The sequence below is a fragment of the Cicer arietinum genome, chromosome 4 (genome assembly GCF_000331145.2).
Source record: "Cicer arietinum cultivar CDC Frontier isolate Library 1 chromosome 4, Cicar.CDCFrontier_v2.0, whole genome shotgun sequence".
NCBI classification, from domain to species: Eukaryota; Viridiplantae; Streptophyta; class Magnoliopsida; order Fabales; family Fabaceae; genus Cicer; species Cicer arietinum.
The window spans coordinates 64,579,125-64,601,985 of record NC_021163.2 but is presented as its reverse complement, the minus strand read 5'-3'; the positions used below and the strand labels follow the sequence as shown (position 1 = coordinate 64,601,985).

At 32.0% G+C, this 22,861-nt stretch overlaps 5 protein-coding genes across 13 annotated transcripts in view; 3 read left to right on the top strand and 2 right to left on the bottom strand.

Moving 5' to 3' along the window:
* Positions 1-310: 310 nt before the first annotated feature.
* On the top strand, positions 311-4,290 carry LOC101499171 (peroxidase 9). Of its 2 annotated transcripts, XM_004499145.4 has the most exons (4): positions 311-1,378; positions 1,773-1,964; positions 2,071-2,236; positions 3,764-4,290. In XM_004499145.4, the coding sequence occupies exons 1-4, from the start codon at positions 1,109-1,111 to the stop codon at positions 4,174-4,176; spliced, it is 1,041 nt and encodes a 346-aa protein (XP_004499202.1). In that variant the 5' UTR covers positions 311-1,108; the 3' UTR covers positions 4,177-4,290. The 2 variants fall into 2 exon arrangements, with proteins under 2 accessions (XP_004499202.1, XP_073223681.1); XM_073367580.1 differs by lacking the exon at positions 1,773-1,964.
* An 851-nt stretch (positions 4,291-5,141) lies between these two features.
* Positions 5,142-10,056, top strand: LOC101498850 (uncharacterized). The gene is made up of 17 exons (XM_004499144.4): positions 5,142-5,383; positions 5,482-5,571; positions 5,681-5,792; positions 6,649-6,676; positions 7,230-7,328; positions 7,417-7,486; positions 7,569-7,603; positions 7,699-7,773; positions 7,869-7,964; positions 8,213-8,276; positions 8,517-8,570; positions 8,700-8,785; positions 8,871-8,931; positions 9,019-9,083; positions 9,261-9,366; positions 9,465-9,553; positions 9,661-10,056. Exons 1-17 carry the CDS (start codon positions 5,318-5,320, stop codon positions 9,821-9,823), a joined length of 1,359 nt encoding a protein of 452 aa, XP_004499201.1. The 5' UTR covers positions 5,142-5,317; the 3' UTR covers positions 9,824-10,056.
* Positions 10,057-10,358: 302 nt separating this feature from the next.
* LOC101498502 (uncharacterized) lies at positions 10,359-12,381 on the bottom strand. Of its 2 annotated transcripts, XM_073367857.1 has the most exons (6): positions 12,279-12,381; positions 11,864-12,101; positions 11,615-11,755; positions 11,250-11,369; positions 10,768-10,863; positions 10,359-10,658 (listed from the first exon to the last, which is right to left on the bottom strand). In XM_073367857.1, exons 2-6 carry the CDS (start codon positions 12,080-12,082, stop codon positions 10,512-10,514), a joined length of 723 nt encoding a protein of 240 aa, XP_073223958.1. In that variant the 5' UTR covers positions 12,083-12,101; positions 12,279-12,381; the 3' UTR covers positions 10,359-10,511. The 2 variants fall into 2 exon arrangements, with proteins under 2 accessions (XP_073223958.1, XP_004499200.1); XM_004499143.4 differs by lacking the exon at positions 12,279-12,381 and having other exon boundaries at positions 11,864-12,211.
* Positions 12,382-13,566: 1,185 nt separating this feature from the next.
* Positions 13,567-19,423, top strand: LOC101497078 (uncharacterized). 3 transcript variants are annotated; one of them, XM_027333882.2, is made up of 10 exons: positions 13,567-13,716; positions 14,050-14,122; positions 14,189-14,240; positions 14,326-14,418; positions 15,263-15,341; positions 15,453-15,531; positions 16,494-16,533; positions 16,628-16,762; positions 17,008-17,148; positions 18,872-19,423. In XM_027333882.2, the coding sequence occupies exons 2-10, from the start codon at positions 14,050-14,052 to the stop codon at positions 19,167-19,169; spliced, it is 990 nt and encodes a 329-aa protein (XP_027189683.1). In that variant the 5' UTR covers positions 13,567-13,716; the 3' UTR covers positions 19,170-19,423. The 3 variants fall into 3 exon arrangements, with proteins under 3 accessions (XP_027189683.1, XP_073223197.1, XP_027189682.1); XM_073367096.1 differs by having other exon boundaries at positions 13,568-13,716; positions 14,050-14,240; XM_027333881.2 differs by having other exon boundaries at positions 13,570-13,716; positions 14,050-14,240; positions 18,893-19,423.
* A 34-nt stretch (positions 19,424-19,457) lies between these two features.
* The window catches only part of LOC101497413 (uncharacterized), a 4,378-nt gene continuing 974 nt past the window's right edge, over positions 19,458-22,861 (bottom strand). For 2 of the 5 annotated variants that reach the window (XM_004499139.4, XM_073367095.1), the window contains exons 2-6: positions 22,503-22,570; positions 22,066-22,386; positions 21,067-21,098; positions 20,004-20,957; positions 19,458-19,889 (exon numbers count right to left, since the gene is read on the bottom strand). In XM_004499139.4, the coding sequence (XP_004499196.1) occupies positions 20,016-20,957; positions 21,067-21,098; positions 22,066-22,381 (1,290 nt within the window). In that variant the 5' untranslated portion in view covers positions 22,382-22,386; positions 22,503-22,570 and the 3' untranslated portion in view covers positions 19,458-19,889; positions 20,004-20,015. The remainder of the gene's footprint in view (positions 19,890-20,003; positions 20,958-21,066; positions 21,099-22,065; positions 22,387-22,502; positions 22,571-22,861) is intronic. The other 3 variants (XM_004499141.4, XM_004499140.4, XM_027333879.2) reach the window with 2 other exon arrangements.

Sequence of the window (22,861 nt, the reverse complement as noted above, 5' to 3'; positions counted from 1 at the left end):
GCAGAGTGTGTTTTCACTTTGCAACCACAGTTTGTCATACCAATTCAACTCTGTTTTGTTTTTAATTGACATTTAATTACTAACATAGCATGTGTTCTGTAAAATCCCTAAGATATTTACTGTATTATTGCATTCAAATCGAAAACAATGTTTATCATTGGCAATATTGCATGATCGGCAATCTGGTGTGGTTTCTGCAATTCTTCTAAGGAGACAATATTTAAATGAGTGGGACAAGATTTTATATATTTACACGTTAAAAAGAATAATAATATTCTACCTTCACCTTGGTCTTATTTATCAAATAGACTATAGAAATACAGTAATAATGGGATGAAATGTTTTGGTAATTTATTATAACTAGCAATAGCAATATAATGCACTAATCATGCTTCAGTTTCTCGGGAAAATGCTAGGTTTATGTTTGGTTATGTAGAGAACAATGTGCCCGTATGATTAATTATTAATATGTTGTTTGCTTGTAGAGTATTAAGTTTATTCGAATATATGAATTTCTTCACCGAACCATTGATTGAATTGAGAAGTTGTATATACAAAAATTTGGTTCATTTTTAATTGACTTTCCTAAATCACTGAATTGCATTCTTGCTTTAACTTTTCTACGACCAAGTCATAAATGATAACCGTATAAACTATGAGGCTGATACATAAACCCATTAGACTGTGTCACGATATGGGTGTTCACACTCTGCTTACTCTATTTGGAGTCCTATTCATCTTCCTTTCTTGTATCTCATCGAGAAAACCACAAAAAGAAGACATGGGTGTTCACTTTCTTGTTCACATTATGTTTACTCTAGTATTAGGAATCAAATCCATTTAAGCAAATGAGTTCTCCACCTGTTTTGATCAAGTCCAGGAGCAGGTAAACCAGAACCACTCTCGTAACTAAACACATTGCATCAGTGGTGGGGCAGGGGCAGAACAGAACATATTGATAAAGTCATAACTTTGCATCACAACATTAGTTGAAGAGAGTGAGTGGTTTGATCCTTTAACACTATATATATATCAAACAATCCAATCCTTTAGGACACAAAAATAATCATCAAACAAGCATATTATAATCTTGTTGTCACTTGTCACAATGCATTTCATCAAAGTCATTCTTTTTGTAACAACTTTCATCTCAGTTACAATCTCTCAGGCTCACCCTGCAGGCTTCAACTTTGGCTGGGGTGGTCATCATGGTGGAACAACTAGAGGAATGTCTTTTGGTCTTTCTCCTCAATTCTATCAGTTTTCATGCCCTCAAGCTAATGACATTGTCATGTCAGTGTTGGAGAAGGCTATTGCTAAGGATATCAGAACAGCAGCTTCTCTTCTTAGACTTCACTTCCACGATTGCTTCGTGCAGGTGAGTTACGATCACGGTAGCAAAACATGTTTCGAAAACATGTCTGTGACCACAGTCTAAGTTGTGACATCATAGTTTTTTATGTCTTTGCGACTGCATATAACATATTTGACTGTAATTTTATTCAATTTCAGGAATTGCTAACGTAACTGCAAATGTGATTAGAAACATACAACAATAAAAAATAGAATCACCTTCTTTGCTAACAACTTTTGAGAAAAATTATACTCATTATTTCATGAGGAATTCTCATTCTTAGTACATAAATTAATGTATATATTTTTTTTTGGAGCTATTTTGTAGTATACATATATATTGTTTTGCAATTGTTAATTCTTTTGCATGCATAGGTCAAGGAGTTAATTTTTTTAAAACATTTTACTTTTAATGAAAGGGCTGCGATGCATCGATTTTGTTGGATGATAGCGCGGCAATAGCCAGCGAAAAAAATGGCGGGCCGAACAAAAATTCGGTCCGAGGTTTTGAAGTGATTGACAAGATCAAATCTAAATTGGAACAAGCATGTCCTCAGACAGTCTCATGTGCAGACATTGTTGCCCTTGCTGCTAGGGGATCCACTGTTCTTGTAAGAAAAACACACATGACTAAAATTGAGATGACACTTTTATATACTTTGCAATGTTTGTATGTTATGGAAAATATATACTTAAATATATATATTTTTGAAACAGAGTGGAGGACCCAATTGGGAGCTACCATTAGGAAGGAGAGACTCAAAAACAGCAAGCCTAAGGGGCTCAAACAAAAACATTCCCCCACCAAATGCCACCATTGAAGGTCTCCTAACATTTTTCAAACGTCAAGGCCTTGATGAAGTAGACCTTGTTGCCCTCTCAGGTGAAACTTTCAAATTCTTAATAACATTTTAAATTAGTGTTACATAGTACTTGGTTATAAACAAAAAATTGTTACATAGTAATTACCTGGTCTCAAATATAAGCAAAAATAGAGTCAAATTTGATGTATTTGATTTAAATTTTGATCAAGACAAATTAGTTTTCTTTGATTTATTTTTGTTTATATTTGAGACAAGAAGGACTTCCTTCATTTTTAAGGGTCGTATTTTAAAAAAAAATTTATTTATCATTTCAAAAGTTCAAAGTAGTATTAACTATTGTCAAAATTACACTAGAGAGAGAGAGAGAAATATATGCAATAAGATAAAGAATTGATAAAGAAATCTGTACTGAGACTATTTGAGACCGACTGCAAGCATTCTATTTGTCACGTCTCACTTTGTTAGCCATTTTGTTCCCTCCTTTGTTTTGTTTGCGTATAAATGTTTTGATTTGAATTTAATATAATGACTCTCATTATGGCCGGTCTTCTATACATATTAATTGATTCAATTAAATTATTCACAAACCTAAAACAAATAATGATACTATTAATAACGATCAATAATAAAACCAATAATAACATTATTTTTTATTTACTATGAATTGATTGCCGATCTGTTAGAAAAATTCCTTTCGGCCGCTAATAATCAAATTTACAAATATAAATATATTAAATATGCATAATTTAAATAATATCGAATGTAAACACTAAATGTACACCTAAAATATCATACGCATTAATAAGTTTCTTAGGTTGACTTTGCTTATATATTTTAATTCATAAAAATTCCATAAAATAAAAATTTAGTTACAACAAATTACAATTATAAATATGCCCAAATATATATCTATAATGTTGTTTGCAATAAATCAAAGGAAAACAAGTCCAATATGAATTGTACGATTATCATCTCAAATCTCTCTTCTCCCTCTGCCCTCAACTTATCATTTTATTTTCTGATTTTTTACTTTCATCTCATGTGTTTGATGTAGCCACTAGAATATTTTAAACTCAAAAGTCAAATTGAATGATAATAGTAAAAAGTCAGGAAACAAAATGGTAAATTAGGAAAGAAGAGAGATTTGAGATGATGATCGCGATTTATATTGAACTTGTTTTCCTTTGAGTTATTCCTAACAACATTATAGATATATTTTCCCCTTCACCCCTAAATTATAACGTTTAAGCTTTATAATTTGCATATAAATAATTTTTTTTTCTACCCTCGTCCGTTGACTCAACTAAATTAGTTATAAAAAATAACAAAATTTATTGCCTCGATTATTTAATAAAGAGTCATACTAATAATTGTTAAGGAATTAAAAATAAAAATAAAGTTTTGTGTTGAGAATATAAAAAAAAAATTTAATTTCAAAGAGTTCGTGACTTTCAATTTTTTTTTTTAAACTTTTATTGTCTTAATAAATGTTCCAAGTACACTACACAAATGCTCTAAGAGCACTCTTAAATAAAAGAGGTAGTAATTAATGAATGAGTGATAACTTTTGATTTTTCTAAATGTAGGTGCACATACAATTGGTGTGGCAAAATGTGCAACATTCAAGCAAAGACTATACAACCAAAATGGAAACAACCAACCAGATGAGAATCTAGACAAATCATTTTACTTTGATTTGAAAACAGTGTGCCCAAAATCAGGTGGTGACAACAAGATTTCTCCCTTGGACTTTGGTTCCCCAAGAATGTTCGATAATACTTATTACAAACTCTTACTTAGGGGAAAAGGTTTGCTTAATTCAGATGAAGTGCTTCTCACAGGAAGTGTTAAGGAGACTCATGAACTAGTGAAGAAATATGCACAGGATGAAAGTCTCTTCTTTGAGCAATTTGCTTTGTCTATGATCAAGTTGGGAAATCTTCGTCCTCTCACTGGATTTAATGGTGAAGTTAGAAAGAATTGTCGACTAGTTAATTAAGAAGCAAAATTATATGTTGTTATAATTAAGAGTTATTTGCATTGTACTATTTAATTAAATATAGAAGCCTATCTTTATGTTTTGCATTTTATTTAAATTTAGAAGTATTAAACCTATAGTTGTTACGAGGATTTGAGTTGTGTTGTATATCTATATATAAAGTTTGATAAGCTTATATTAAGTAAGTAGTTGTGTGTTTATGTTGCTTCTATATGTTACGTCAATAAACTTATTTTATTGCTAAAAAGTTTGTTTGAATGTCTAGTTTAAGGATGGGACAAGAAACAATTGTATATAATCACGAAAATAACACAATTGAAGGGGTAAAACCCACACATGTTCAAGAATATTTGGTGGAACATACATAAACATACCACCTATTGAAATATATCGCTTAAATTCTCACACTTTAAATTAATGTTTTGAAATTCTAATTCACAATATCAAAATAGATATGGAGAAATTACACTTTTTAATTATATTTATTACGATTTCAATATTTTTTATTTTATTTTGTTGTTGTCATAATTTTAATATGAATAAATTCAATATTTATCATTCATATTTTAAGAGAAACTAGTAATATTAATTAGGGATTATGTTTTAAAAAAATATATCTAAATTTTTTTAAAAATATATATATTTAGGGATAATTGTTTTTCTTTTAACAAGTGTTTATAAATTTATAATTAAGTACACAGGGAAGAATATTTTGTAATTTCTTGTATTGTTATCTTGAAATTCAGGTATGTCCATCTACTTGTTAATTTTTATTTATTTATAACAGTAACAATAACAATTATTTTGTGAAAAAAAAAAGAAGAACAATAACAATTACAAATCTACTTATATAAAAAATGAAATAATAAAACAATCAAAGGAGATTCGAATCCCAAGCCCAAGCGACATCCTACCAGGCCCATCAGCTACATTAACAAAACACAGCCGCTCTTGTTTTGCCCTCGTTTCAGAAACAGGTCGCCCGGAGTCCTGAACTCACCTCGCCGGAAAACGCAGTCGGCCTCCAGAAACAGTAGTCAAAGTTCTCCTTGAAACCCTAAGTTGAACTGCTTTTAAGTTTAGGTTTTGAATTTGGACTGAAGAAGAGTTTGTTCTCCGATTTTGGTTCATCGTTCACATAATGAAAGTAAAAGTTATATCACGTTCTACCGATGAGTTCACTCGAGAAAGAAGCCAAGACCTTCAAGTAATTCATTCAATGCTGTTCATTCTTCTTAATTCAATTCAAATTTATCGTATTCTATTTCTTATTCATTCATTCATTCCTTCTTATCTTTTGAAAAGCGCGTATTTCGTAATTACGACCCTAGTCTTCGTCCTCAAGAGAAGGCAGTGGAATATGTTCGTGCTGTTAATGCTGTGAAGTTAGACAAGGTCATATTTTTCACCTCCTTTTTTCTGATTTTTTTCATGTGAATATATGTACTATGTCTGTTCCTGATTTTTCAGTTTTTTAATTTTTTTTTTTTTTTTGTGAATTTAGATTTTTGCAAGACCTTTTATAGGAGCAATGGATGGACATGTAGATGCTATTTCATGTATGGCTAAGAACCCTAGTCAGTTGAAACACATATTCTCTGGTTCAATGGATGGAGGTACTTTACTCTTCATTACTTAATCATGTTGCTTTAATTTTATGATTATATAATTGCTTAATTGTATTGTTGTGATCTTGTTAGTGGAATGGAAAAGTTTGGAAGAGAAGAGGGGATAATTTGTTTTGCCATGTGATGGATTATTTTTGTTCTACTATTCTTTTGGTTTTGGATTGATTTGAAATGATATATAGAGATTAATTAGAATGGTTATGGTAATGGGTTGAGAGAGTTTGGAAGAGTGATGGGTTTGTTGTAGTAAAATTTTCGACTGTTACCATACTGGACCCGAAGCATGTTTTATAGGTAGTTTTACAACACATCTAATAGGACTCCTCTTATAGGCTATTTGTAGCTGGCCTTTGGTCAGGGACAATGCTTTTCTAGAGACAATACACCGGCACAATTTTACTTACTAGTCAAGAAGCTTCTGGCCAGTTTTGAATATCTGGAGAAATACTTTTCTTATAATTAAATTTACACTATTATATTAATCTAAAAGTTACTACCTGGAGGACTGGGAATCTTTTAGAGAAAGAGGCATTGTTTTAATCCCCTCGCATAATTCATCATACATAATAATCAGACAACCATAAAAAGTTTAGAGGTTAAACTCGTCTGTATCTTGCAGCATAACTCCTCCTTTTCACCCCAACCCCTGGCTGTGTCATTTTGGTGATTGGTTTTTCAACCCCCTTCTCTCTCTCTCTCTCACACACACACACACACTAACCGTTACTTCTTTTCCTTACTTGATGCACAATCCATTTTAAACCATTATATTCACACTAGGCCATCCAAGTTGTGTTACATGCATGTTGAAAACCATTAACATCTGCCTTTATTGTGTTTGCAGATATTCGTCTCTGGGATATAGCTGCTAGGTAAATTATGCTTTTTTTATTTCAATTTTAATTGTTTCTGTTTCTATCAGGGATTTAGAATCAAGTACATGGTATATGGTATTATCTTTGCTATGAACAACGTTTGTATGAATTATAGTCATGCATGAGTTTGTATCTTTAATAATTGGGTTGTTGTAACTACCTCTTTTTCCTTCTGTCTTTTTAGCATTGCCGGACAATCGCAGATAATATGTAAAACTGAAAGAAGTTAACAGTTTCTCTTTTAGATATGAACGAACCTTAGTTTGCTGTATCAAATATGACTTGAGATTTTCTAATTATTTCACTGGTTTAGGATATATTCTCTTTCGGAAGAATGATCATGAAATTCTTAGTTCTTATATAATAAAATTATTTAATAATACATCAAACTTGCGTGTATGGATAAGAAAAATATTGGTGAATGCCCTATGCATCAGCTTATTTAATTAGACTTTAGGGAATGATGTGAGTGAGGATTTTCATGATTACAAATTGTGGGACTGTGTTATTTTGTATCTAATTCTAATATTTCGTTTGTTTGAAATTCAAGACGGACCATTTGTCAGTTCCCGGGTCACCAAGGTGCTGTGCGAGGCCTGACAACATCTACAGATGGCCGCATTCTTGTTTCATGTGGAACTGATAGCACGTAAGTATCAATCTTTTTGTTATTTTTCCTATTATATTTAACTTGCATGTTTAACTGATTTTCATGATTACAAATTTTGTGTGTTCAGTGTCAGACTGTGGAGTATTCCTGTTCCTTCTTTTGCAGATTCAGATGGCTCAATTCAGAACACTATTGAGGTGAATTCTTTTGTTCTGGAGATTGTTTTGTAAAATTCTCTCTTGGATATACTAACTCAATTTTTTGAACTTTTTTCCCTAGCCAACAAGTGTTTATGTATGGAAGAATGCATTTTGGTAAGTTATGGGGTGCTTATTCAAGGAAGATATTGAAATTTCTTGTTTTACTATTTTTTTATGCTTACAGAATATTGGCTTTCTTTGATTTTTAGTGCTGCTGATCACCAGTGGGACGGCGAACATTTCGCTACAGGTGGCGCTCAAGTAGATATATGGAATCATAACAGGTTTTGATATCAGTTTCGGATTAGATTTCATATTATACTAACATGGACTACTTTTGTAGCCTCTTTTTTATGTTGATTTTTCTTCCCCGCTGCAGGTCTCAGCCAGTAAATAGTTTTGTATGGGGTACAGATACGGTGATTTCTGTCCGCTTTAATCCAGGAGAACCAAATCTATTGGCAAGCTCAGCTAGGTACACTGCAATGCTGATGTCAATGATAAAATTTCAGTGACACCTCCTTTATAGTAGTATTTCAATATTTTTCAATATTGTATGCTTGGATTTTTCTGATCCCATCATTATTATTAGAAATATTTTTTGTTACATAGTGTTACGCCCTGTTACTGTCAAATTAATTGAAATTAAAATTTAAACTGGCAGAGTATCTGACCTGTGCTTTTCATCCTTGTGGTTAACCTGTTCATATTTTGTTTATTCAGTGACAGGAGTATAAATCTTTATGATTTACGCATGGATACTCCAGTAAGGAAAATGATAATGATGGTAATGATCTCTTATCAACTATCATTGGCACATATTTTGATTTTGGTATTCATGTTATCAATTTTGTAATTAAACTGGTGGTTGAGGTCCTTACTATTTTTCTTTTGGTTGCACATATCCTTGACACGATTCTCAACTGCATAATTGATACTGTGTTGAATAATGTTTTTTCCTCATTTATGGTGGTCTTTATTCTAAATATTTTCATATTATTATACTAACTTTTATCCATTGTGACAGACCAAAACCAATTCTATAGCTTGGAATCCAATGGAGCCCATAAATTTTACAGTTGTAAGTTGATCTGATCAATTTGACCAGTGGTTCTGAAACTATTATTGTTTCCGATTTTTGTAGTTATATTTTAAAATCCATATTTTTGTGATATTCAAATTCTGATAGACAAATTTCATTGGCATGCAGGCAAATGAAGATGGTCACTGCTATAGTTATGATTCTAGGAAGTTGGGTGAAGCCAAATGTGTTCATAAAGATCACGTTTCTGCCGTGTAATGATTAATTTTCTTTAAATATTTACTGTGCTTGGTAATTCTGAAATTCGTCGATCTAACATTTTCATGCTTCATTCTACAGCATGGATATTGACTACTCACCAACTGGTCGTGAATTTGTTACCGGATCTTATGATAGAACAGTTAGTCCCCTTACATTTTTCATTATAATCTTTTCATTTGTTCTTACTGAATTAGAGTTGTATCTATTCACGATTTCTCATTTGTAGGTGAGAATATTCCCTTATAATGGCGGTCACAGCCGAGAGATTTATCATACTAAAAGAATGCAAAGGTTCACTCAATTTACCTATTGTGCACCAAGTATTCTGTTTCAATTGCTTGCTTGACTTTTCTAACGATATAAACCTCGGTCGTCTAATAGATTTTTTTTGCTGTTTGTGTTGAGTTTATGGAAAGATTCCAATCATGCTTTTATGGCGGTGGGCTAATCTTTATCTTTGTTACACAGGGTATTCTGCGTGAAATTCAGCGGTGATGGAAGTTATTTGATTTCGGGAAGTGATGATACTAACCTCAGGCTTTGGAAGGCCAAAGCCTCGGAACAACTTGGAGTGGTAAGTTCTCTTCCTTACTGCCGATCCTCCTTATTTCTATTCTGAGAGGCCCTTTAATTTCATTCCCTGAGAATCACTTGTTTATGATTATTTTACAGATTCTCCCAAGGGAAAAGAAGAAGCATGAATATCACGAGGCAATAAAGAAACGCTACAGGCACCTTCCCGAAATTAGCCGTATCGCAAGGTGATTTGATGAAGCAATTAGTTTTGTTTTGGGCAAACATTTGTATCATTTTACAAAACAATACTTGCTATATTTTATGCTTATTATTATTTTGATTTGGTCAACAGGCATAGACACTTACCAAGACCGATATACAAAGCCGCTTCTTTGATGCGTGTTATGACTGATGCGAAGAAAAGAAAGGAAGAGAGGAGGAAAGCTCACAGTGCTCCAGGGAGTGTTACTACAAAGCCATTACGAAAAAGAAGAATTATCAGAGAAGTTGAATGAGATTTTTCTGTGCCAGTGCATGCTAAAAAATGCAATATATATTTATGAAGTGGCAAGAGTTTCTACACCGATGTTATATTATGCATTTGTGAAATCAATAGCCAGTTTTGAGATGTTATACTACTTATTGGTTCAGTTCTCTGTTCCAATGCAAGAAATTTTGGTTTATTCTTGAGTATGTATTCTTGATATTTTTCAGTTCAAATTAGTAAATGTGACAAAATATAGCACTATTGAGCTCTTACAAAATCTTTAATTCAATCAAAGGGAAATTAAAATAATTCTAATTTATTTATTCAATTAGCTTAATCTCAGGTAGCTAGACTTAACCAAAAATGAATTTCAAACGCTTAATGAGCTTTAGTTAGATCAAGAATTTTGGTTGAAATAATCCGTAGTTAGGTTGAACACCTCATGCATAACCGAATTAATGATTATTAATTATTAGGACCTATTTTTCTTAGGAATAGGAGAGTTATGACAAAAAAAAACTGACTGTAGTTAGGTTACTTGTGTGAACTGAAGTGTTGCAACATTTGTACCCAAATTTTGTTTTATACTTATAAAATTAATATTACAAGAAGATCTGTCCACTGAAAATAGTGTACTAAGTTTATGTCTCTAGTGCATAAGCCCCTGAAAATAATGTACGAAATTCATTAAAAGAATGTTAAACTCTGATTGATTGCTAGCTATATGTCTTCCTCCTGATGTTGGTGGTGTGGTTGATGTCATTTTTAGATATTGATGATCTCTTGGTTAATTTGTATTTCATCATTCTTATAATTTTGAAGAACCAGAATGTACTTACTAGCTGCAAACCCAATCCCATAGCCTGTAATAGTGGAAGGAAGAAATTATTGGACAAATGTGATCCATAAAACAAACCAAGCAAGATAACATTATATATAATTTCATATAAAAAGGGGTAACAATTATTATACCTTGATGAGAAATGGGTTATTAGAAAATAATGTTACATAAGTGATACATGGTCCAGCCATCATCCTAGCAAATGTAAATATTGAAGCAAATAGAATCTGCACCATTTTATCAAAACTCACATGTTAGCTTATTTTTATTTAGTGCTAATATTACATATAATAAAGATAAAAATCTCTTTCATCAAACTAAACTTCTGACCACTTAAATCAATATATTTTATTTAACAAATAAGAGAGGTGTTAGAAATTACTCCTTTTATAAATTTTGTCAATTTTATTTCATAATTCAAATCTAATCATAAACTAGATTTGGTTAATTTAAAAGTAGAGGATTTAGTTAATTTAAGTAGCTTACGTGCTAAACAAAAATAGCTGGGAATAAGATAAATAAATATACCTAAACTTTAGTCACCTTCTTAACCAAACTTATATACATGAAATATTTAAAGATGAAACAAAAATATTTGATAGTATATACTTACATCAGCAACCAAATTAAGGAGAGTGTCTTTATAACCAAGCTCCTTTAGAAGCTCTCTCAAATGCAAAAATGGACTTGACATCTCTGTTACCCATACTGCTCCCACCATCTCTGATCCACACTGCTCATTTACATTATATGCCAAAAATGTTATAAGCTTATATCATGAAATCCCCATTAATTAGCACAAAAAATTATATTAATTATAGTTACATAAAGAAAAAAAAAATTAAAAAAATGCAAATTGGCAGCATTGAAAAATTGAGAAAGAGTTCATCCAAAACTTTACTAGTAAACTTATATTAATATCACTTTATTCTTAATATAAATGAGAAAAAAAATTAAATAATTTGAGTAATTAATTACCTTTTGATAGCAAAGACCAGCTATGAGTCCAACAATGCTTACCAAATGGTGGATAGTATTATCCAAACTGACTCTTTCATCAAATAAACAACACACTAGATCATAAATTAGATAAGATAGGCTCACTGCTAGAACTTGCATCTGATCAAAAATTTCAAACATTCCACTTTTAATAACATTTCACAAAAATTCTAAAGATTATAACACATTTAATTAATATATTATATATATAAAGAAAAAATGAAGTACCTGTTGAAGGGAAGATTTTGAGGCTATAGGACAAATTGGACATTTCCAATCTTGAACAGATAGAGAAGCCAATGTTACAGCTAAAATAGCATGGATTGTAGAGACAATTCTGTTGCAGAAATCAAATGAACGTTTTGGAAAGATTTTCCTAACTACTAGAAATGCTGTTGTCCATGAAAAAACTCCAACAACAATTGTCTTTACAATGTACTCTTCCATTTCTCTTTGTTGTTGTAAACTGAAAAATATATGCAATTATGTTTCAATATATGAGATCATGTAACACAAAAAATATGATGTTTGTGAAAGTAGATCGATGAAAAATAGATATTTAGAAATTTTCAATGGGAATAGATTGAGGGAATACTTTATAGTTATGATTCAGAACACGTGGAATGAATTTGTCGTTTCTTACCAATAATTTAAACTTTACATTTTTATTTCTGAACTGTCCATTAAGTTATTTTGTCTCACTGTTATTAACGACTAATATAGTTGAAAGGATCAGATCATTAAAAATTCTATAAAATTTTAATCTTTTAGAAAATAAACATTAAATTTTATGAGTGGTTTAATTTTCTCTACAATTATTTAAACACGTGTATAATCTCTAAAAATTTATCGGTAAAACTTTGTCCACAAAATCAATATATCATTAATTTTCTCCACTTCCAAAATAATTTGTATAGTCAACTAATTCTATTGTTTAAATTAGATTTCGATATTTTATTATAGTAATTTGAGAAAATTATAAAGAACAACATAAATAAATGATCAATCATAATTTACCACGATTATCTGCGTCAACTTTTTTACTTTTTAATATATATATGTTACAAATATATTGATATATTAAATACGAATAAGAGTTTTACATTAAATATAAAAACTAATATTAATTACTATATAATTGATAAAATTAATATATTCAACAACTTATAATTTTGATTGAAAATATGATGTTAAATTCGTTTAATGTGATTGCTCTATTCCTCCAAATTTCTCATGACCCAAATAGACATAAGATATTTTTTAAGGTGATATTTAATTGGACGGAGTAATTAAGTTGTATTGCGTGGAACAACATACTCCACAAAAAGGTTGCCAGCAAATAACAATGAAGTGTAGACAATGGCAGAGGAAAGTAGTTGTCATTAAATTCTGACGCAACTACCCTAACATATTTATTATTATATATACTACATTATCCCTTTTTAAATATATAGGAAAATTTTGTTGCAGTTTTTCATTGGTTACGTAACCTATAAAAAGAAATTTGATTTTAAAAATTTAAGTCAAACACTTATCTTTATAATAAATATAATATTCTTTCTAATATAAACTTATTTCTTTTGATTGTTTAATAAATATAATATTTTATATGTTCAAAATAATATGAAAAGAATATGTATGTGTTATTATATGCTAGCATGTTCATTGATGAGACCAATTACTGAAATTTAATTTAAAGCGACTATGAATTATGAAAGGTACGAGGGAGATGGTCCTACAATTTTAAAATAGGTGGCCTTTACATTATGTATATTTAAGGGTTTTTTATTTATTTATTTTATAGCCTTGATTTTTGGTGAATTTGGGAAAGTAAGTTTTATTTTACTTTAATAGTAGCACAGTTTTGTTTTTGTTATTTATTTTAGTTTTGTAAAAGGGAATTGTTTCTTATTACGAACAGGTAACTCACAATTACTAATGAATGAATTTAATTAGTTAATATTTGTCCACTTTTTCTTTGGTGTGTGCAAGAACGAAACAACATACCAATGTTTAATTGTTAAGGAGTTTATTCATATTCTACGAATGAATAAACATAAAATAAATAAATAGCTTACAAGGTTAGATTAAATTTTTAATCTCTTAATTTTATCGTTCAATTTTAATGGATTCCCTCTTTAATTTATTTTCTAAAATAATTTTTATTTTAAGTAAATTTTCGGTTTAATTTCCAAGCTACTATTCTTTCTTGAAATTATAAACAATTGTATATTGAAAATCAGTTAAGAATCAGATGATAAAAACTATTATTTTTATTAATTATTACACTTAAGTAATTAAACTTAATTTAGTTAATGACAATCATTTGAAAGAATCGAGTTCAAATTCTGAAAGTAATCATGTGTAGTTAATTTAACTAATGTTTTTCATAATTTTACGAATGTTATGTTTAGATGGAAATTGGTCAAATACGAGGTTCAGCGTTTTGTCACCGCCATGGCCATGGACATGTTCGGAGAAATTTTGGTATCTCACTGTCTACAACACCAACGTTATTCTCAACAAAATCTGAAAATCGCATGTTTATTTTAGGTATGGGATTTGTGGGTCAAACACTTGCGCGCAACCTCCAAAATCAAGGATGGTTAGATACACTTTACATTCTACTTTTCGGTTTCATAATTCTTCAAAATTCGTATTCTTCTTATTGGATTCATGATTTTTTCTAGGGTTGTGTCTGGAACTTGCACTACCCATGTGAAAAAGAAGAAGCTTGAGGATTTGGGATTTCATGTTCACCTTTTTGACGCAAACCACCCTGAGTGAGTCAATTTTGCTAATTGATCATAAAATCATTTAAAAAAGATAATAGAACATTGTTTTGTAAACAAACGTAATTAAGCGTTTATAGTATAATCATGTATCATATAAGTTATAATAAATAAGCTATTTGTATTAAAAAAAAAAAGTCAATATTTTCATATAAGTTATAAGTTGTTTTTATCACCAATTATGAAGTGCTAATGGAAATAAGCGGAAAATATTTTAGGAACATGTCATAAGTTATTTCAATTAGCTTTCTCGAACAATTGCATAAGTGATATTAGATAACCGAATCCAAATAGGCCTTGATGGATTAGATGCCCGAGTTCAGAATTCTAATGGACCTTGAGTAGTAATGTTATTATCACACATGCTATGAAAATACTCTTCCGAGACTCTATTTACTAAATCGCGGGAATCAAGAAAGTTGATAAGAGTAGTATTGAATTTGTTGACAATTGATAATATTTTACAAGTTTTCCTTCCAGTAGAGAGAATTGGTTTATCTTTTCATATAGTATTTATTACAAGTTGTAGAAAAAGATGTAACATAATTAGAGATAAGTTGGTAAAGAGATAATTAATGCAGTTGAAATTTGAAAAAGATCTTGTAAAAGGGGACGAAGAAAAATCTCAAAATGGTGTTATATATAGGGACAGAGGAGGGAGTACTTGTTGGATAATGTAACAAGGTTTCTTAATTTTATGATATGCAAAGGAATCAATGCAAGTTTACTCATAATAAGTTGTAGTTTTGGTAAACATCAGTCTAATATACTATTTTGTTGTTCATTATCTTTCCTTTTTTCTTGATTAGCCATAAAACAGATAATTATTTTGCAGTTTGAGTATCCTACAACGACTGAGAAATTATACTCACTTTCTTGTTTCTGTTCCCCCTGTTGTCGGCATTGGCGACCCGGTATGATCTTGTTATAACAGTTGTTATGTGTTAACATTCTGAATAAATTTTGTATTCTGGGATAATCTTTTTCAGCTTCCCTTTTCTTACTTATATTTGAATGATTTGTAGATGCTTAAGCATGAAGAGCTTATAAGAAGCTCGTTAGTCAATAGCGGTCTTCAGTGGCTCTGTTACTTGTCTTCAACTAGTAAGTCTTCAGTGGCTCTGTTACTTGTCTTCATAGTTCATACAATACTTTAGCTTGTCAAAGCAAGTAAACTTGGATAGTTGGATTGGAAGACATGTTCTCTTTTTTTTGTTCATGCAATGATTCTTGCTGCTTGGATTGAATTGCAGTGCTACCTAGTATTGCTGCTGGTAGATGGTTGAAAGTTGTACTTTCTCATAACTATTCTGAACTCAGGCATTATAAGCTACATCCTATAAGCCAGAAGGATTTACTTAGAAAATATGTTTTGTGATAAACTGATGAGAAACCACATGTTATTATTCCGTACATATTTTCTGTTAAGTTGACTGTACACGAAATTAATGGTTTGCTCAACTGTTTAATCCTCATTTACTGTTATCAAATAGTGGCTATAGGGCTATAGTGCAGTGGAATTTTAACAAATTGGTATTGTTCTGCGATATACAATTAGTACAAAGTGTTGTTAAATTGTGGCTATAGCAGGGTATCACTGTAGTATGTAGCATAGCAGACTTTGAACATCCTGCTATTTTCTGCGATTGATAACACTGTTGTGATTTATGGCCTGTTTTATTTGGACTCTCATGGTTGCAAACTGCACAATTAACATACTCCAAAAGTAGCATTTTGTTACGTATCCAAATTGTGATTCCAAGGGTAAATAAAAATCTGTCAACAACAGTCGTAAGCTTAACTATTTATTCCAAAAAAAAAACAATAGTTTGACCTCTAAGTTATTAAATTTAGTCGGCTGGCTTAAGTTTTTCTGGATTGCTTTAACAGCTAGCAGGAAAGGCATCATGTTAATAAAAAGAATTAAAAATAAAATTGTAAAGATAAAAAGCTAGCATGTGCATAGAGATACTAAGATAGGACACAATTCAGACATTGAGCTGCTTCTGCTTGCTTAGCCATGGAAAACTGCTCTTAACCTACCAAAGACATTTCCTGTCTTGCAGGTGTCTATGGAGATTGTGATGGTGAATTGGTAGACGAGGAGTAAGATAGTGTAACAAAATAAAACAATTCTCTTTCAAAATTTCTGAAACTACTCTGTTAGTTGGCTCTTATTATGTACGCCGTGATGTGGCAGTTATCCCACAAATCCGGAAAATGAGCTGGCTAAACTAAGGTTAACTTCTGAAGAAGGCTGGTCGAATTTGGCTCACCATCTTGGGTGCTCGCCGCAAATATTTCGACTGGGAGGTATCTATGGCCCTGGTAGAAGGTACTCACCTTTTTTGTTGTAACCTATCTTCCAAGTAATGTTTCTTTAATATCAGTTTCTTTGTAGGATCTACAAAATCCTTTACATTTTTACCCATGGTGGATGTCATATATGTCTTTCTAATAACTGGCTTATGATATGAAACATAGACTCTCATGTTAGGAATTTCAATTATAAATTGGGTTTGTGTTTGTTTACATGGTTTGTCTTATATTCATTTGGCATAAAGAGTTGTTTCGTTATAGTGCCGTCGATACAGTAATCAAGCGGAAGCCCTTGTCAGAAGGCCAGAAGGGGAGAAAATACCGAAAATATACGTCTAGAGTTCATGTCGATGATATCTGTCAGGCACTTATGGCTGCTATATATGCACCTTCTTCCTCCAGGTGAGTTTTATTGATGTGCTCCTTTCGCAATTAATAACTAACCAACCAAATGCCCCCTTCCCAACCTTCCTTTTCCTCTATTTATAACAAATCTAACTAACTTACTATAAACAGTTTATTACATGGCCTATTCTCAACTAAGAACTAACAAGGCCTAACTAATTGGCTCGGCCCACATACCCTCGGGTCCACCCTGCCTTTTCATTTCATAGACCTTCCTTTTTTAATATACTACTTGTATTGAGAACATGTGAAACGTATAGGGAGAAAATCATCGATAGAATATATGTTAGTTACGATTTACAATTTGTTGTGTTCAGTTATTGAGCAGCAACGACATTTAACAGTAAATCACAATGTCACATTAGATATGCATCAATGTAAGCCAAAAGTTTCCTACAGTAAAGCAAACAGGCAGGTTTTGTCTGAAGTAGTTGGAAGGTTTATGACTGATACAAGTAAATGTCTGCATGGTTGAAGAAACTGAGATCTTTAGTTTCAAATTTGTTTCAATGCATTCATCATGTGTATTGGTAATTCTTTTTGCAATTATACAATTAAAGATTGTACTATATATAAAAACAGATGAATGGTTTGCTACATGTAGAATATTTTACCAAATATAGCAACAATTGTAGATAAGGTTGTGAAACTCCACGTACTCTCTCGCAAGAGTTTACCTAATACTAAAATAATAGCTATATATATATATATAGCTAATATAATATCATTAAAACAACAATAATTTAACATTTCATCTTCATAATTAGATAAATATCTTACAGTAGAATTTTAAGAAACAATAAACTTATATGGATGCATAATAGTTATCTCTCACGACAACACTACAACTCGTTAGAGTTTATTAAAAAGAGAGTTTATATGCGATTTAACTTGGTTTTTGTAATCTAAAATTATAAACTTGTAAGAGTTTAAGTATTAATTCGAGAATTTGATAAGATAGACATGATAGAGGCTGAAGCTGACACCGCAATCAACAAATTCAGATATTAAATTGTAGATTTATTAGGAATGAACATGCAAACTGTAATAACTACTTACTGTTTCTGGAATTTATATTGACAGTAGCGGTTGGTGTGTGCTAATAAAGGTCTGTTTGATTTAACAAAATGACTGTTTTTATTTTCCATTTTCATTTATAAATTTAATTACAAAATTATTGTATTGTTTTTACCACTTTACACAGATTTGTACGAGAAATAATGAAAATAACTTTTTTTAGTGTTTCTTGGACAAATATTTAAACAAAAATGAAAATATAAACTAATTTCTTAGACAAATATTTGCGACAGATAACATAGTGAAAAAGAAATGAAAACATTAAATGTTTCCTAAAACATAACGAACTCTACTGTTTACTTCGTGAAAATATGTCTTCAATTTTTGAAATGTGTTCATTTTGACTTGTTAATAAAACGATAGATACTTAAAATGAACTATTTGTGATGGATAGATAGTTGGGGATGATGTGTTATTGAAAACAAAATTAAAACATTTCTTAAGGCGAATTTCATTGTTTCTAAAGCATCTCATCTCCTTATTAGCAAGAAAATTTAAAACAAATTTTAGTAAATAAAAATAAAAAATATTAATTGCTTACCTAATATTTCCTATCTACATCCACGTCCCTTGTTGAATATTAATTGCTTACTATCAGAACCCTAATAAAAAAGTGGACAATGACTTTAGATGTTGATTGCAGTGTTGGGCATGTCATTTTCAGGGTAGTTTACAACATTGTTGATGATAATCCAGCTCCAAGGGAACAAGTTTTTGAATATGCAAGAAAATTGGTGGAGAAAAAGTGGCCAGGCTTGAAGTTACAATCTCTGGAGCAGAAAGACTGGTCAATTATAAAAACTAGAAATCAAAGGGGAGAGAAGCGAGTGTGTAATGCCCGTATGAAAAAGGAACTTGGAGTGCAATTACTTTACCCTGATTACAGGTCAGGTTTGCAGAGTATAATCGACCAGATCGAGAACCCTTTTCATTGTTACTGATCATATTTTGATCAAGGTCGCTCCATCCCTGCCAACTGATTCATTTCCATGTCCATTATAAATTTATAATGATTCATATCACATGTTTCAGTCACATATTTGACAAATGCCAATGTAATAATTTATGTTGAACATGGAACACGTCGTTATAGTCCATCCTTTTTCATTCGAGTAAGTCTATGGTTATATAGACACAATTCATGTGATAAGGAGACGATATGTTTTTATAGAAAAAGCCTACTACTTAACTACTAGTTCAGTCTCAAGCATTCGAATCGCACTTGTTCCTTGGCAATAAAAAAAAGTGACTAGCTTTCATACAAGATTCAAAAGCATCAGATTGAACCAACGTTTATCAATTACAACATTCACTGTTCCTGTGACAAATGATGATAATCTTCAGATTCGCTATACTCTCGAGGCCCCCTCCACTTGTGACCAAACTTTCACAATTCTGTCATCATTTTTGAAAATATAAAGAGATCAACATATTTAAGTTTTCGAGGTATGATTTTTAAACCTCATGATTTCGCCAAGTGCAGAAGACCGTATAGCATGTAACACGAAGCAGCCTACCTGCCTCTGTAACCATAAAACATGCGAAGCATCTTCCCAAGAGATATGTATTTGTTTCCTCTGCCTTCCTATGATTGCCAACATTTGTCAAAGGGAGCCATATTCATACAATTCACATGAACCATGTCACACTGGCTGGACTTTCTGATCAAAATTAATTTATAATTATTTAAAATTATCAGTGAAGTTATAGACCACGTAGAAAAATATTAAATTATATTATATTACTACTATAATTAGAAAGGGGATAACTCTTACAGCAAATTGAACTCAATCTTTTCGATATCTTGCCCAAAAGCCTTTCTTCCTGGCTGAATCATTCTCAGACAGAGCTCGGTTCCACTTTGAACCAAGTGAAAAGTGCTTCCTCAAAAAGGGCTTACCAACTGAGCTCCTCACACTCGAGCTAGCCTCCATCTTCGAAACTTTTCCTTCCGGTTCAACATCTTTTTGGCGATCAAAAACATCAAAACCACCATCAAGGTAGCTATCAACTACACGATTTCTGGATATCTTGAGGTTTTTGGTTTTAATCTCTGATTCAGTCTGACCTTTTCTGGGCAACTTTGAAAAGTTCTTATCGCCACCAACCATACAAATTGGACAAGATGGATCATAGCTATCTGCTTCTGCGGTCATAGTCTCTAAGCATTCTGCATGATATGCATGACCACAGACCAGTACAGCAACAACTGAGAGGTCACCGTTGGCAATAAACTTCTGGCTGTTCCATGCCGATCTCTCAGACAAAAGCTTAGAGCAAGCCGCACAAGATTGTAGATCCATGGAAGGTGAATATGACAACCTGCTACTAGATCCACTTATCTTGTGACGGCCCGAGCCTAAACACTCACTGTCAAAAGACCACCTCCCCCTTTGCCAGGAGGCAACCAGCTCGGAGGTGTGCATCGACCAGCCATCAGACGATCCACATTGTGATCCAGCTTCAATTTCATTGCTGCAAGTGGAGAGTACAAATGACACCCTTCCTTCAAAAATTGAGCTGTCTGGTGATTTCAGACCCATGATCTGATTATCAGAAATCTGTCTCAACAGTGGGTGCCCCAGAGATCGATGTGCCCATCTAGTTGGGGTAGAATTGGAAAGATGATGATAATCATGATTAGATAAAGGATCCGGTGTAGGTGTTGAGAAAACTGAAGGTATTGAAAATGAATGATTTGGTATTGAAGATTCTCCCGGATTCTTCACCTAAAGAGAAATACAGATTAAGAGTGAGCCCGGTACTATAGTACAAAGCCTAAAAATCACACTGTGCAACATAAAGTTTATGGTCCCGAATCAGTTGATCAAAACTAACCACTGTAGAAAAATTGCTTGACATGGACAGATCTGCAACAAGCACATAGAGGAAGAAAAAAAGAAAAATCAATGCCAAACATGGAAACAACAACCAAGGAACAATAGTGCATAAGCATCAGGAACTGAATGTCGATAAACAATATCTAGGACCATTCAACAAAATGAACCAAGTTCAAAAACCTTACTCTAGATAGGAAATAGCAAAAGAAAAAGCCACAAACAAAGCAACACACGATGTAAAGAAGACATGTAAGATCGAGATCCCATGCACATATGCCCGGAAAAGCAAAGTTTTTCATTCTTCATAAAATATAAAAAAACCTACCCAATCGTGATAGTAATTATAAACATAGTCTCGTTATATACTTAATGGTTAGTGTTCATTCTTGTTGCGTTAGTATAAATATTGGTCGACTTCAATTTTTGGATAAGCATACTTAAAGTGCTTTAATGACAAGGTTGGCTAAGCGTAGCAGAGGAGTATTTTCTCATGGAATAATTGCTGTCTGCAAAAGGTTTTCACAAACAGGAGATAGGATTTAAACTATTGTAATTGCTGTATCTCCTTTTATATAACCAAAAGTAAGTCTAACCTCCGACTAAGACGCACCAAACATTATGTGATGGATGGGTTGCCCAAATACAAACATAAGCTCAAGATCCTACAAGTCTATTCCCATAGGCCTAAGGCAGCAAATATAGGGAAAAGCAGTTAAGGAGAGAGAATGTGTTTTGAATGAAGAGTTAGTTAGGGGGAGAATGGTTGTATATGGATCCCGAGGGTTCACATAAGGAACATATCATCTTTTTGTTTTGGAGCATGCACCTTGGGCTAGGAGTTTCCTCCAAAACTGGAAGCTTTGACTCTTATTTTCTTCTGCAATAACACTTCAGTTCATATAGTAATATAATCTCCCTCTACTGGATATAAACTATTCCTATCATTATCTTAGTGGTGAAGGCCAAAAAGAATGGGAGTTTAGAGTTAAGCATTTACCAGAAGATGGTGTCATCATATTTGCAGCCAATGCCTCGTCGACAGGAGACTTCAGGGAAACAGGAGTTGCAGAATTGTCCAGGATGCTTCCCCCATCAGATAAATTACCTCTTTCAGTACTTAATGAGCCTTTAAACTCCATGCTGAGATTTCTGCTTACTACATGAGACGTGTGATAGGAAGGATTCTCAATTTCACCAGTAACACGCCCCCGACTATCCCATCGAAAGCTCCATGATGGCGAACATACAACATCTCTATGCACACTTTCAAGATCTCTACGATCTTTTGCAGCAACACAACAAGCTGAACCCATGATACCTGCAGAATACAAAATGGTCAATACAAACAGTAGATATATAGAAAAACCCTAGGTATTGTATAGAGAAGTTCAAGACATGCTTATAAATAAATAAAATAAAAATCCAATGATGTACCAAGATATTACAACAGAAGACTCAAAAGCCACCTTAATTCCCAACCAAAAACTGTAATCTACTTCCTTCTGAAGAACAAACAAAATGAAAGTAAGACTAAACTGAGAATTTCAAGAAACCAAACAAAAAATCATCCAAACATAAAAAAGCACACTTCAATGCTCTGCCCTTACAAATCTAGTACAGTGAGCACATGCCATCATAATACTCAATCATCAACAAACATTTCTATTAATTGCACACAACAATTAGAAATTAAATACCAAGAACAAAAACCTTTAAACAGCTTCTACCGCAATTGAAATGTGAACTTAAAGGCTTCCAATAACAGAACATAAAAAAAAAAAAAAAAAAAAACC